We start from the raw sequence: 16333 nt of genomic DNA, 5'->3' as shown, positions 1-16333 counted from the left end.
TTTTTTTTTTTTTTTTTTTTTTAAATTTGGCTTGAGGTCGAGAGAGGGGACGGTTAAAGACTCAGGCGGAGAAAGAAGGCCTGGACCTAGGAAAGCAGTCCTTGCGAATAGCTCAGTGAACACAGGGGGCAAAGATATTAGATGCTTCGGCTCAGGTTGAGTCAGATTCCTACCCCGTGACCAATGAGGCAGAGATGATCAGTAATCACTTGGTTTTTCTGACGATTTCTTGATGTGTGGGTTTTGCCTGGCCGCTTGCCTGCTTCTTCCCCCACTCCCAGCTCATTTCCCTCACTGCCCCCCCACCCCAGCTCAGGACTTCTGAGTCACAGAGCCTTAACTCCACACTCTAAACTTTTCTTTCAGATGATACAAGCAATACAAGTACTAAGGTTTCATCTTTTGGAGTTAGAAAAGGTAAGCAGAGAGTGACACTCCTCATTTTGACTTAGCCGCTTTCCTTTCTTAGTTGAGTTGGGATGTCTTTAACAAACCTCCAGTCTGAGGCATTGAACCTCTGGAGGTTTTGAGCAACTTGTTACCATGTCCTTCCTTCAAATTGCTGCTCGACCCAAGGGCTCAGAGGATGGGTGAATCAGGACAGCCCTTCCTGCTCCCCTACCTCACCCCCTCCCGCCTTTCCCCCTAGGCATTCAGGATTATTCTGAAATGCAGCAAACCATTTGTATTACTGGACATTCAGCCTGCTTGCGTCTCTATTAGCTCAGCTCACCCTCAGACCAGAGCAAGTGTTAGGTGCAGGCAGAGGGAATCTTCCTCGCTGGGGTGTCTTTACATTGCTCTGCAGCTCAATCACTGTCCCCTGGAAACGTGCAAAACTCTTAGCTTATTGAATCGCAAATGCCAATGCTATTCCCAGTTCCAGCGTTCTAACATTGTGATGTTATCATCAAATCGGATTTTCCCCCTTGGACTCCCAGTCTGAGCCCAGTTATTTCCAGTCCTGTTTCTTCTCTCTTTATTGTAACTTGTTGCTCAGGGAAGTCTCTGGAGAATAATATCTGCTGCAACAATTGCTCTATTGTTTCCTTGCCTTCAAGTATTACACCCATTAATTAGAGTTAGTTTGGGAGACATTGCACTGTTGCTCTTTCCAAATGTAACCTTGCAACCTGATTTTTTTCCCCTTTAAAAATGAAACAAAACAATAACAACAACAATATGAGCTGAACCCTCCACCATGAACCTCCTTTTAGGTCCACGAACTGTGTGATAACTTCTGCCATCGGTACATTAGCTGTTTGAAGGGGAAAATGCCCATCGACCTTGTCATTGATGAAAGAGACGGCAGCTCCAAGTCAGATCATGAAGAACTTTCAGGCTCCTCTACAAATCTCGCTGACCATGTAAGTCTGAGAGCCCTTTGGCATTCTTTTGAGACCACTGGGTAAAGCATTTTTTTTTTTTTAAACTTGTTGTAACATTTAGCTAAGCTTAAACTTAGTTTTCTTTTAAACGATCTGGTCTCTTTGGGACTCTTTTTCTCCCTTTCTCACTACCTCTGCCATACCCTTCATCTTCGTTTGCCCTTTCCTGGCCCCTTCCTTATTTATGTGGAGAACCAAAGAACAGGGAGTTGATAGAGTGATTTGTGCTCTTAATGTGTAAAGTTTCCTGGATTTGGTGGCTGGAGTGTTAGCAAATTGTCTGTTTGATATGGTGACTGCTGCCTTCTCTGCTTCCTCAACTCTGTGTAATCAGTGCAGCGGGGACAGAGAGGCAAGTCAGCTAGCAGGACAGGGTGGGGGAGAGAGAGAACTGAAGGACAAGAGGAACCAGGGTGGAGGGCCGATTTCCCAGTCTCTCACAGAGATGACAATCCGGAGAATTATTGGCAATCTTGCATGCATTAGAAATAAAAGAAGGAGTGAACACATTACAATTCTCCGAGCTCTTGCTCTATAGAAACTTATTGTCAGTATATGGACTTATTGCCAAGTGCCTGAAGCATCTTCATAATAAAAGACAGTAACTTTGATGAAACAATTATTAACAATGTATTACAGAAAGCTGAAGAGTATTGCGATTGAGTAACCATAGGTTCGTGGTTGAATTTTAACACTTAAACAGTTGGTGAATGGAGACACACTATAGTAAGGAGTGACTGTGTTTGTCAGGCCAGGATGGGAGATTTCTTTCTATTCTCTGTTTTTAATCCTATTTTGGAACCGATTTAGGGAGTCTGATGTTTAAAAAGAAAAAAAAAGAAAGAAAAGAAAGAGGGAAAAAAGCATATGTAGTGAGACTGAAAATTTGAAAAAGAAGCAAAGAGAAGAAAGATTGCAGCTGGTAGGAAAGGCAGGAGTGGCAAGGTTAAAGAGTGGGTGTGAACAGCAGTTTATTTATAGGAACTCAAGCCGGGGGTGGGGGACATAGATTATATTCAGTTGAGCTTACAACTTAAGTGATATAGGCTATAGTCTAATAACTTGCTGGCTGAAAGATTAACTTAACATTTCGTGGAGTTAAACAGGCTTTGAGGCTGGAAGGCAGTCTGTACCACCTCCCCCCCCCATTCCTGGGTGTTAAGAGGAATGGGTTGAGATGTCTTGAGAATAAACCTTCTGTGAGGTTATCTTCCTCCACCCTCCAAAAGAAAAAAAAAAGTTTTTAAAATATCCAGTCATACATTTTAATTATGAGCCTTTGTACTGTATGGAAAGCTAGCCTGAGAACAAAAGTTAAAAAAAAAAAAAAAAAAAGAAAGAAAGAAAGAAAATGTCAGTCCTCCTGGTTGTCTAGTTCTGAGACAGAATAAATACTATAGCATTGAAAGCTCCTACCGCTATCTTGGCTTTTTCCGTCATGATGGGGTGAACTTTGAGGGGCTATTTTGTATTTGAGTGTGTTAACTAAAATCATAAGGCTGCAGAAAGCAGCTATGGAAAGTTTACTTGCTGATATGTGGCTATATGATGCGTGGTGGTTGTCCACAAGGCATGACACTCCCTTAGAAATTGTTGTTGTTGTTGTAATTTATTTGTTTATTTTCACTGCTTCCTGTTCCTCAATTCAAATGCAACCTGCAACGTTGTGGTGGTGGGGGGGGGAGAAGGAATCTAGTTCCACGGTTTGTAGGATGGGAGGTTCACAGTTATCTGCAGCCAAAAACGTTTCTCATGACATTTCCAGGGGTCTCGACTACTTGGTTTTCTAGAATAGTTTCTTGGCAACTGTTTTTCAAGTGGATGTATGGAACTAGAACATGCCGGTGTTTGCAGGGAAGAGATAAGATAAACTAGGCTGTCTAGAGTATTGGCCGATACTGTCCATTTATGAAACTATTGTAATATTATTACAAACTATTGTAATATTACAATATTGTAATATTGTAATATTTAATTAATCAAAAAGGAAGTGGTACCTAAGAGGATAGCACTTTAATAATTGAACAATCATCATTTTTGGATAAAAGAGTCAACTGTAACATTTGTTGCTCCTCTTTCAGGCCCCCAATCAAGTAAAGATGACAACTGATTTATTTTGAACCCATGAGGGCTTGCCACCTCATTGGGCATCATAATTTAAAGCCTTTTATTTCCTAGAGTTCTGAACTATAACATTTTTACTTTAGCCCCCTGCTATTTGTTTTGAAAGGAAGCAATAATTTGTTCCACCAGCACACTGAGTGGGAAATGGCGAGATTTGCTTCAGACTTGAATTTTATGCAGGAGGGGAGAGAAAACCTTGCAGAGTTTTCACCATTTTTGCTATTTCTATATCATAGGTGCATTGGTTATATTCCTTTCCAAGCATCCCCCTACAAAGAGAGTTCTCTCATGTCTCTCATGTCTGCCTCTTCTGCAAGTCCACCCTCCATTCCCACCCCGCCCCCCCCGCCCACCAAAAAAGGGGAAAATACCCCAGAACTACTACCTGCGAAGTGGTATGAGTGGGACATTTTCAGCATGTAAATGTGTCCAATTTGAATCTCCAGGTTTATTTTTTCATTTGCTTTGATATGCATATTTAATACATTGCCCCAGGCTGGATCTCATTTGGTGCACGCTGGTGCAGGGGTGATGATGAGCCACTTCAGAAGGCCTGAGACAGCGTGTTGTTTTCTCTGTTTTATCTGTTGGCCCACTATTCTGATCTACTGCGCTTCCTCATGGTTTTATTTGCACATGAAATGCCGAGAGCATTTCAACTTATTGGCTATGAATAATGACAGCTAAAAAAGAAGTGTAGTTTAATTTGTTGTGTGCCAAGGTTTCTCTTGTGGAGGTGACAGTTTGTGACAGCTGTTTGACACCCCCAAAACACATACACCTCTATACTTATTAAGTGGTATCAAGCTGCACTCTGTGTGTGTGTGTGTGTGTGTGTGAGTGTGTGTGTGTTTAAGGAAGGCTTGGGCAAGGGGAGAGAGAGTGAAAGAGAGAAAAGAAAGAGTAAGTGTAATTTTGTATGGTGGAAAGCAAGGAGAAAAGCGTCAGGAGCAAAATATTAGGTGCCAAAATAGACTTCTGTTTTCTTATTGAAAAATTTGAATATAAAACTGAATGAAAGTAATTGCTACAAATATCTTGAGAGCAAGTATTTTTGGCAGGCTTTTAAGAATGAGTTTTATATACTATTACACAGTAAATCAGGCTGTTGTCACGCTGATTTCACATTCTGTAATTTTATGTAAATAATCTGATGTAACATTGTTAAAAGACAACCAGGGTGTCCTAACCTTTTGTATGTTACATTCATTCAAGATACTAAACTCATTCATTTATTATCGACATTTACATGATGGGCATGATGATAAAAGGAAGTTTGCAATTAAATAGAAAATAAAATGTGCAACACTGGCCCCTATTTTGTTGTTTTTAGTAAATTCATAATGAATGCTTACATTTTTGTATTATAATATAGTTTCTTTTATATTCTTATTAAACATGAGAGTAATTGTTGTAGGTAGGAAACAACTATTACAGTATTCTTTGGAATATTGGGAAGAAGAAAATAAGATGGTGAAAGGAAATAGAGCTCTATTTTCCAGCTGCAATTCATGTTAAGTTTCCCAGACATTCAAATTTATTATTTTTAAAATAAACATGTCAAGAAACCAATTCTTTAAAAAAAAACTTTCAACTTGAAAACTATTGTGGAATATTCATGCTTTTCCTAGTCTGTAGTATTTCTAAATGATAGATGATATCCACACTTGCTACTTTACATAATTTCAGGTCTAGTACAGAAAAAAATAAAATACATCTTTACATGTGAAGAAATCACATATCTTTAGATCAATGTTAGATAAATGAAATATATCTGTTTGAAAGACATTCTCTGAGCCAAGCTCTATTTGCCTGAAGTGCATACAGTTATCTTACTATTTTTAATTAATGTTCATAAGGAACTCATTTATTAATTTTTTGGATGAATTAAGTATAAGGAAGAAAATACAACTTTATCTGTTAATAGTTAATGACAGGTGACTTAAAATTGACTGGCTCTGATAATATGATTAATAAAAGAAAAAAATATTCCAATTTCTATGTTGAAAGCTGTAATTTAGCTGAAGATACACTGTTGTTTTCTTTTCCGTCTCCGAAATGTCAAGTTTATTTACCTGTATACAGCTTCTAAAAATGGGTTAAGAACCTTGCCCCTGACAGAATACAGGCAAGTGTCTAAAGGTAAAATCTATTAGTACCTGGAAAGTCAGCAGGGATTAGACAGCGAGGAGAGGGATAGGTTTAAGTGATTGGCCTATAGGATATCAAGGGGGAAATAATGGGGTTTGATAATAATAATAATACAAATGATTTATTTTATCAGATAGTTTCTTAAGTTCTAGACCTTGTGGTGTCTTATCCAATATCTCCATTACAGGCAAGTTCTGCCTCTGAGTTCTTTACACCAATTCAGCATGGTGGGGTCATGGGTTTTCTGTTGTTATTGTTGCGTAGCTTCTGGAAGTTATAGCTCTGCTGTCAATTTCCCACTCAAAATAATTATATTATTTAAATCACTTTGGGTGTGCAGTTGAAGTATGTTTTCAGTGTAACTGTGATGAGATGAAGTCAAACACACACTTGACCACCACTGACATTCACTATCAGATTAGAATTTTGATACTTTAAAAATGGATTTCCCATTTTTTTTCCAGACTGAATGTTTTATGAATATCCCAACACAATTCAGAGTTATAGGAGACATTTTCTAATGTGATGGTGTACCAACAAAACAAGAAATTTCTATTTTTTCTAAAATTTAAGTAGAGGAATCCATTTTTTTTAAATTTTGGAATTCATTTTTAGAATTTGCAAAGAGTACTTCCCACTTCTTTGAGAGTTACTCACATATTAATTCCCAAAGCACAACAGAGGGTGGAAGCCGGAAGATGAGGGAAAGACCCCAGCTCTATTTACATTTTTAAAGAGTGAGTCCATGTTCTGAAAGCATGCATGGTTCTCCTGAGTTCTTATGTCAACTTTAGAATAATGAAGTAGAAATTCCAACATTTTTTCAAACCATACTATTAACATTTTTAACTTTTGTAGGCTTGAATACCTCATGATAGGTGTCCTCATCTTATTTAAAAAATATTTTCTGCACAATGTTAACTGGGAACTAAAACATCATACGGTCATAGGAAATATGTTAAACATTAATTATGTGTAGTGATGCAAGCATATCTTACCTTTGTTGTTTAAGCATATTGAGTCAAATTAGTCTTATATGCTTCATTTGCTGGTTGAAATATCTTTATATATGTTTACTATAGCTTTCTACCTGCAAGTACGGGGTCTGAATTAGTCTACTGTATTGTTCAAGTTCATTTAAAAATTTTGGCTTGGTGTTATATATTACATGTTAGTTGTGTAGTTTCTAGAAAATCAAATACTTATTTCTATAATTAAAAAAAGAAAAACTTTAAAATAAGAAGTAGAAGTGACCTTAGGGATTATCTTGCCTAAGTTCCTAATTATAAAGAGATGGGGGAAGCAAGTCCCAGGGAAATGAAGTGTATCACTTGTTCAAGGACACATGATCTGTTAGGGGTGGCACCCTCGTGTCTTAATTCGAACCTAATGCTCTCTCTCCTATCCCATACCCATTTTCACTTGGGGTCTAAGATGAGTCTTAGATCATTTTAGATAGCACTTGTGTGTGGTATGGCTTTTGCTTTCCTCCTTGAATCCTAATACATTTCACTTCCCTTCTCAGTTTTGCATTTATTTAGAAACGCTCCTACATTTTACTCCATTGTCTTTTTGCAATGGGAGAACCATGAGCTTTGTGGAATCACTTAAACAGGGCAATACCACCAATTCACCAGGATTTACTAAGTATTTTCCTGTGAGCAGGTCCCCACAGAAATGCCATAGGGGTGTAAAATGTTACAATTTTCACCATATCTGCAACCTCAACAAAAGAGGCCTGCATATGTTTTGCTTCCTATGCCCAGTGACTCCTGTCCTATCTGTGCTCTTTCCCAGATTTAGCAAAATTCAGTGATGGTGCTAAATCTTTTTTTTTTTTTTTCCAAGGGAGAAAACACAGGCAGAATTGTGTTTTCTAGGGAAAGCTGTGTGTAAATGAGAAACAGAGGAGAGTAACAGAATGATCTCCTGTGGCCTCGCTACTACAAGCTCTCCCCATCTTGTCTCATGCTTTTATATTAATTACAACTTGCATTATCAGCTGTGAGTCTGTAGCCCAGCAAATAGAAAATACTGCCCCTGGAGACCTAGCTTCTTGTATCTATTTTCCATCTCCTTCTATTGTGTTCCACTCAGTATTCACTGCTTTTCTCCTGCTAACACTGCTCTTTAACACAATTACGTAAGAGCAAGAAGAGTACCATATTTGACTCCCAATTATTAAAGCCACTGGGAATAGAAACATGTTCCTTTCTTGCCCTCGGGTGTCTTCAGGATACTTGGGTTGAAGCACAGGACACGTAGAGTGCAACGCGTCTACCTGAGTGCTCACACACACATGTGTACTCAGAGAGCATTCTCTTTATTTTCTACTTACATCATGTGTTGTACATGCTTTCATATGCCACTTTGGTTTCAAGATTCTCTAAACTTCTGCATATGATTTGGCAGAAAGCCAGGCAGTTGTTCTTGAAGGATGTAAACTTGGAAACTATCTAGGGAGGAGGAAAAAAAGAAAGAAAGAGGTTGTGATACAAACAAATATTTCAGTCTCAGGGAAAAAAAAAAAACAGTGTTATGAGTAAAGGATAATGTTTTATCTATCCGTGTAGGCTGTAATTTTTATGACCACAAAGGTTGCAATTCCTTATTGACCAGATTATCAACGTTTGTCTTTGTATGTGATCAAGTCACCATGGTGTAGCTGGATAGGAACTTTGGGGTAACTTTGGGATAACCTCGCAGCCCTGAAGGCCCAGAGAGATCCATCTGTTTTTCCTACTTTCGAGTCAGAGGAATGCCGTGGTTTCTCCTTAGTCTGTGTCAGTCTCTCCAACAAGGTCATAATAGTTGAGACAGTCTACGGAAATAAACATTTCATGACACTTGTTGGGGCTAGCATTTTTGAGGATGTGGAGGAGAAAAGAGAGGAGACGGGGGCATGGCATGTTAAATAGTGAACATGAACAAGTTGTAGGACTGGACTGAAAACCAAAGATCCAACTCACTTAGAGGAATCAGCTGCTTTTAAAGTAAAATTGGCTTATGTGGCTTATTTCCCACCCCTTTACTTTAGAAAACACCCCCTTCAGAAAACCGCTGGAAGAAGTACACAGAATTGTAAATGAATGAGGTCTGTCTTTTAAAAACGCAGCATAGGTTTGACTGAGGGGGACCAACCAGTATTTTCAGTAGCAGGAAGTCTTTTGGAGCAGTCGCTTCAAGTCACTCTGGGGCCCAAACAGAAAGACTTGCTTCATTTGAATGATGATATAATAGTTGTTGGATGACATTTACCTTAAAACATAGTTGAGATGTTAGTGGTTAATTATTGTAATTTTCACGAGGGGTAAGGAGCTTTTATAGCAGCCTGCTTAATAAAAAGCCTGCAGTGCATAAAATTAACATCACTCGCTGTATACATGGAAAAGTTTAACTAGGTGAATGTGGTTCAGTTATTTCATTTTCTAAAAGAAGGCTCTACCAGTGTTGTTGTAGGACTAAACTCATGCCATGCTATTGTTTCTTTCTTTCTTTCGTTCTTTTTTTTCCACGTAATTCTTCTAGCTCTTTATCTGATTACCATCCGGCAAACAGCTGACGCGAGGAGGCTGCAAAGCTTGAAGAGCCCCTGTATTCTGTTTGCCTTTAGCTTGAAACTCTTGGAGTGGTTTCTAACTTTGATAAAAAGAGAAATCACAGGCATGACTTTGTCTTAATACAGGCGGCACAGAACCTTGATTTTCATTTTATTCGACTCCGTTCCCTAATCTCCTTTCTAAAACATAACCTCTAGAGATCGAAACCTGTGCTGTGTTTAGACTCCCAAGATTTGTGCTTCAGGTGTTCACTTGGAAATCTGATGCTAGCCTGATGGCTGTGCCAGTAGCATGATTTGATACAGTTATTCCTGATCTATAGAGCTTTGGGTCATTTCGTCATCTCTCAAAAATGCTAACTATTAATTTGTAGTCAGTTTGTAGTGGGCCTGCAGAGGGGGAAAAAAAAAGGTGATTTGTTGTTGTTGTTGTTGTTGTTCCAAATAAGAATAGTCCCTTATTTTGTCTCACCATGGTTTCTTGATTCTATTTTGATAAAATTTATATTCTGTATATATGTTAAAGTTGATGTAGAAGAAAATGATAGACTGATTTTTTTTTTTCTGGATAAACTATATACAATGACAACATGGCAAGATTGCTTTCAGATGGTCAAGATGTTTGCATGCTGCCCATAGGAATGTCTGAATCCTTATTTACCAATTCTTGTGAGAAGAAATCGCGGACTTTGAGAGATTGATGTTATTTTATTCTGCCCACAAAGAATCTCCCCGTCCCCCCCCCCCCAAAAAAAAGAATTTGCTTGCCAGGAGATCTTTGGGCTTTAGTTGAAGTCATCACATGCAAGTGACAAGTGTACGGCTCTGGCCTTAAGGCTGGCCTGTTTCGTGTGCTGTTCCTACCCTCCGTTTCTGCCAGAGGAAATTCCATCTCTTGCCTGCCTTCATGTGGTGCTGATAAAGTCCTTCCTGTACATTAGAATTCCTGTTTTCCTTTAAGCAACAGCAGGGGATTGGGAATGATCAGGAAAGGGGAGGAGGAACAGGAGAAGAATACACTCAGCAAAGTAGCATGAGCTGTAATTTCTCAGTTTGCCTCGCATACCCTCTGGAACAAGTCATACTTCCAGGAAAAAAGCCCTGCCCTGTGAATTTAAAGCTTCCATGGAGCTCACGGGGAAGTTTACATCCAGCTGGCTGACAGTTCATAGTTGTTTCATTTTGTTGGTTAATATCACTGTGTCTGTTGGTTTTATAATCAGTTGGTAATTTTCAGAGATCATTCAGGTTGGTGTAGGTCAATGCATCTGAAAGATCCGAAGGGTCGCCCTGTCCTTTCTTGGATCTGTGGGGTTTTATTTTTTGTTTTTTTTTAAGGGAGTCAGTTGAGTTTTGGAGATGTTCTGTAATTAGCCTCCAAGAGTATTGGCCTCATTCTTGGAAGAGTGTGCCCCAGTTAGGACGCCAAGAGTAGAAATGAGTTCTAGATTTGTATTTTCCTAACTTTAAAGATTAACTTTATTGAGGTATAATTCATGTATAATGAAGTGCTCCCCTTTGAAGCGTCTGTTTCAATGAGTTTAAACACATGTACACAGTGATGTAACTAATCATCACCTCATCAAGATTCTAGAAGTTCTTACTTTTGGTACCTATTGCTGACAAGACAACATTCCATAGTATGGAATCTAAAGATGCCTCGTTCCACAAATACTCATATGTATACATTTTTTGTCTCCCTCTGTACCTTTCGTCTTGGCTCCTCACTTACGGCTGAAATGTTAACTGTGGAAAAATCTCTTGGCACCCTGACATCAGAATCCTGCTTCTTGGCGAGATCACGATGACGCAACCTCTACCCACTCAGCAGGCACCCCGGGGCCCTCCAGTGGGGGCCATGCTTCGCAGAGTGGAGACAACAGCAGTGAACAAGGTAAAGGGTCAAGCATTTTCCTTGTACAAAGTAGACATAACTAAAATAACTTCAGTATTTTATGATCTCAGTACATCTACCTCCCTGTAAACAGGAGAGTGGCAGGTTAGAGAGCTGCGATGTATTTGATGTATTTCCTCTGAACTTAACATTACTTAAAAAAAAAGTCAAAGTGAGACGTCTAATCTTTAAGTAGACATTACAATAACAATTGATTAGTTCTGCCAATTCTTTTATAAATTTAGTTATCTACACTTTACTTCTGCGTGTGAGTAAATAGAATGACAGGCTTACTTTGCAGCTATCATGCACTAGTTTGAATGATTCTGTAAGCGGGATTTTCTGTTTGTAGTATCAACCGTCGGAGTTCTCTGTCATCAAGCAAGGATGACTCTATAAGCACATAAAATACCCAAGTCTTTTCTTACGAGCTCTAGAAGTACTGTGTGAATTTTATGTGGGATTTTATCTTGGGAAGATGGATTTTGAAGTTCCTAGATTGTTTGTCCCCATTTCTTTTCAGCTGACATGGTGACTTTTGTCACAAGCCCTAAAAATTAGAATAATCTGGGGCAAGGGGGACGTCAACTGCAGATGACAAGGAAGCCTAGGGTAATTTAGAGTAAATTTTACCATTTAAAACTCACCTATTGCACAGAGAGCAATTACATATTGGTAGGGATGACTCTTCCATAGTTAAATCATAATTTAAAGGAAGATACATTACTGAATGTGGGCCAGGAAAGTGTATAGATTTTACTTTTTAATATTTTACGTTAGATGGTGTCTGATCTCCTAGGTCTGTTTCATCTCTATTATGACTGTGTTTATGGCCACAATATTTAAGCATTAGACAGTCTTCCATGTGGAGGACAGTTTGACAGCTTGAGCTGTAGCCGTCTATGCCATTCAAAAGAGGGTGGTTGATGTAGGGTGAGTGCCTTGACTCCGAGTTTCTGGCCACAGGTTTTGGATTACTAGTATCCTAGAAGAGTATAGAAAGAAACTTCTCTTCTAGGATGCCATTAATGGTGAATAAGTCCAAACTAGAATCCGGATTATTTGCAACTGATACAGAAGTGAAAACTGTCGGATGGTAAATTGTGGAAGAACTTGTGAATTGGATGTATTGAGGTTTATCTACTGTCTTTATGAGACCAGTTAGGCTGTACCTAAGAAAACCAAAGTGGAAGGCATTTTGGAGATGGCATGTACCCCAATCCCGTGGATCTGCACAGCCATGGCTTAATTGCGGTTCCACGTCATGGCGATGGACTTCTCGGGCTTCTTAAATCTGGAAAGCTTTGGATGAGCCCACCTTCCTTACCACCTCTAACTGCTATAACACAAAGGGTGAAAGGTATCTATTAATAAAAACAAAACACCCTCAACATTGGACAAAAGAGGGAGGAAAAGAGAAGCAGACTTAATGGTCGAATGAGGCTATCTTCCAAAGACTTGTTGTGTGTGAGGCTTGCTTTGACCTTTCACTTTGCTCAGGAGCCCAGCGCTTCATTTTTCACATTCTTGCAATTACGTTAACGCTTCAAGCATTTCTGACTCCAAGTCAGCTCGCAACACCAGGCATAACTCAACACTGTGAGTTTTTCTCCTCTCTGTAGATTCATTAACAGGTCACAAAGGTCCCAACTGAAATTTAAAACTGACTGGTTCTGTTGGGTTGGTTGAGTTATGGCAAGGGAGATAGGAGGAAAGGACCAGCGAGAAGGGGAGGGGGAGCAAGAAGACTCTGGGGTCTGGAGCTGGAAATCGTTGGCCGCAACAGGCAAGCCACTGAGTTTTATCATTTCGGGTAGTTTTGTTTTCTTCTTGTTGGTGGTCAGAAAAAGAGGAAAGTTCTGAGACGGATACACTGGGTAAAAGAGAGGCCCACAAACCTCTGTGTTGTGGGTAGCTGCACCCACTTATCCCATGTTGAAGGATTTGATCCCTGCAGGATTTTGTTCCTTTTATCCTATCTCCGTGGGATTAAAGAATGGACATGGTAGCTTATGTGTGCGAGTACTAGGAAGTCAGTCATTTTATTGTATTAAAGTGTGAGGGGCAAAAACAAGTTATGACTCCTATAAAATAGGGAATGTTTGGTGTGGAGAATTTCCTACCTGGCTTATCACATCAGTGGTCCCCAAACACGTGTCTGAGGGTATTCTGTTTGTTACCGCAGACTAAATTTGGAAGGCTGGGCTCAGAGGTATTTTGTCATACTCAGGCCTATGTTAGTCTTTTAAACATGTATTTAAGGTATTCTGAAATGTGGCCCACTGAATTGTCCAGAGTAGCTTTCTGTGGGAAAGATTAATTATCTGCTGCAGGGCAAAGTCAACAGAGATATTGACTGAAATCACATATGCTTATCCTAGGTTAAATCTTAGGGTTGCTGTATAATGGGAAACCTAGGAGGGAAATTTATGTTCCTCGTATTAAATATATCATAATGTTTCACTGGAAACCAAGTTCGTAGTTTAGAAAAGAGTTTTCTTGCGTATTCAGAATTTATTAGCACAACAGGCATATGGAAAACTGTAAAACGACTCAGTTTCAAAACAAATTATGATAAACAGAAAAAATAGGGATGAATTGTACTAAATACAATGTTTTCATACACATTTTAAATTAAACTTTAATAGCCATATGCTATAAAACAATACATGCATTTATGTTGCTTTATATTTTTTGTGACTATCTTTACTAAAATGATTCATACACGTCTTTACTTTGGAACCTAAAAATACCTCATTTTATGACTTGATAGTGAAAGAGCTACAGTTACACAGGTGAAAGGTCATCTTTTCCTCTCTAGTGTTTGTGCAACAAACCAAATAGAGAAAAAAAATCAAATTTTAGAAATATTTTAAGAAACAAACTTGGTAAAATGTAAAACCTGACTTTACTCTGTCTTTCAAACAGCACATGCCTAGCAGTAAACTATATAAATATGAACCAGATTTTCATTCACTCTGATTTCTTTTGCTAAAAGCAGCCAAAGGGAGGGAGTTTGTCTTGTTAGTCACATTAGAATGAAGAAAGAAATCTGGTTTTTCAGGGACAGAATTAGGGTGCAGACTGGGGACTCTGGGGCAGTAACTGGCCCTCTTTGTGTCTGGCTTCCCATCAGTAAAATGGGGCTTGATAATAAGGCTTGGGGTCCCTAATTCTGTACCTGCTGAGTCAAAAGCTGCTTTGTATTTCATTGTGTATTTTGCCAGAGTAAAGACTAGGAAGCAGCCCCCTTGTTCATAGAGCACTTTGAGAGCCTCAGATGAAAGGCACAATATATGTACAAAGTATTATTATTATTGATGGGTTTGTGTAACTCCCATTAACGCTGATGGGAGTTACGCATGTGAATTGGCAAGAGAATAGACCCCTCAGTGTTTAGAGCACATGAAATTTACATTTTTTCCAGTGCTGTAATTGAGATGTTGACAAATTGGAGAATATTGATGAGCCTTTGTTTTAAGTATTTTGTGCCAAGTTTGTTTTATTTTTCCTGGTTTGAACAATGGTATGGGTTCAGCAGCAATGAATAAAAAGGGTAGAGTAAAGATAACTTTGTATTTCAATATTTTGATGTGCCAATATGAAATAAATTGTCTTAGGCAAATGGAATATGCTGTTTTAATCATTAGCTATGCATGAAAGAAAAATTGATGTTGACATCTTTGCTGCAAAATCGTTGTAATGGGGCCTTCCTTACAATTCATTTTTGTAAAATTCATTTTGTACATTTTGCAGCAATTGAACAATCCCTGCACTGTGAATAGGCAGGATTCCCAGAAATACCGAGACAGTTGGCCCAGTAACTGCTGAGCTCACACTGCACACCACACGCACGTTAACCATACTGTTGCCAGACCCAGTTTAACCTAAATACATTAGCATACTAGCATGTATATGTCTCTAATCTTGCAGGACACAGGGCTGCACAAGCCAGCATAATTCCCCTCAACTCTGCCACCTACCAAACCCTTCCATTGATGTCTCCAACTATGATCCAGGCAATAAGACTATTATTTTAGAGCTGGATATATATTTATGTATTATGCAGTTCTTTACCAGTCATGGTGGTAAAAATCTAAAAATACCCCTTTATATTGAATGTGTTTATAGGTAAACAAGCATCTAAAATAGTATTACACTTTTGACTTTATAATGCATACTATCGGTATAAAATAGATTTCTCCCCCACCAGAATATTCCAATTATACATTTAAAGGAGGGAGAAAAACCTCCAGCCTACCCACAGTGGATCCTGAATATGTTCTACTGGGATTTCTTATTCAGTCTAGGAAAACCCCGTCAAATGGAATGTTTTCATAGTGGCGGCAATTTCTTTAAAATAACCCTAAATACAATATGACAGATGCCATCTGGCATAATCTTTTGCTAGTTGCTTTTAACTTTTATTCTTCCTAGAGCTAAGTTCATCCAAAACTGGTCACTCACTTTTAGGAAAAGTAAATGACATTTCTTTTCCTTACTGTTCCTAATTGTATCTTCCTAATTGTATCAAAAAAAAAAAATTCTCTGAGAATGGAATTGATAATTGAACGTTCCCACAGAGGAAGCTGTTGTATATAGAATATTTATGTTGCATTTTTTTCCTCTGCCGCTCCCCCTGCCCCAATAAAGTCAAAAGAATACCATCCTTCAGCCATCAGCAAACATCCAAATAATTTCTGTTGATTTTTTCAGGACTTTTTAGAATAGTAACCATTAGAAATAAAATTAAACTCTTCTAATAAATAAACGCTCTAGGAGCATGTAATAGTGCCCATAAATGCTTAAAAGCTTTGTATAATTGCTGTTAATTTTGAGTAATTTCTTCCTATATGTATCAACTTACTTGAAAAACCCAGAGTTGGGATTTCTAGATTTTTTTTTAACTTAGTCATGTAAAGGGATGTCTCCTGATGCCAGTTAGAGTTTAATTTAGAGTAGTAATTAAACTTGAATACTGCCTCATAAACAAAAGATAAACAATAAACCAGCCACGTTCCCTGCTGTTTCATAGCTTTCTTTCCCAGATGTTTTAGCCTGATAATTTTTACACAGTGAACTACCTAACATGGAGTTTTGTGGACAGAGGTCGAAAATGAGTTTTTCTTTCTTTCTCTCTCTCTTTTTCTTTATTTTCTTTTACTTTCTTTTCTTTCTTTCTTTCTTCTTCTTCTTCTTCTTCTTTTTTTTTTTTTT

General features: G+C 38.4%; 1 protein-coding gene across 2 annotated transcripts in view; it reads left to right on the top strand.

Annotated features, from left to right (window-relative positions):
• MEIS2 (Meis homeobox 2) overlaps nt 1-16333 on the top strand; it is a 206897-nt gene that overhangs the window by 4762 nt on the left and 185802 nt on the right. For both annotated transcript variants that reach the window (XM_080807703.1, XM_080807702.1), the window contains exons 5-7: nt 367-417; nt 1218-1367; nt 11002-11116. In XM_080807703.1, the coding sequence (XP_080663829.1) occupies nt 367-417; nt 1218-1367; nt 11002-11116 (316 nt within the window). The remainder of the gene's footprint in view (nt 1-366; nt 418-1217; nt 1368-11001; nt 11117-16333) is intronic.

This window comes from Martes martes (genome assembly GCF_963455335.1).
Source record: "Martes martes genome assembly, chromosome: 7".
Lineage (NCBI taxonomy): Eukaryota > Metazoa > Chordata > Mammalia > Carnivora > Mustelidae > Martes > Martes martes.
This window is presented reverse-complemented; position numbering and strand designations above follow the sequence as displayed.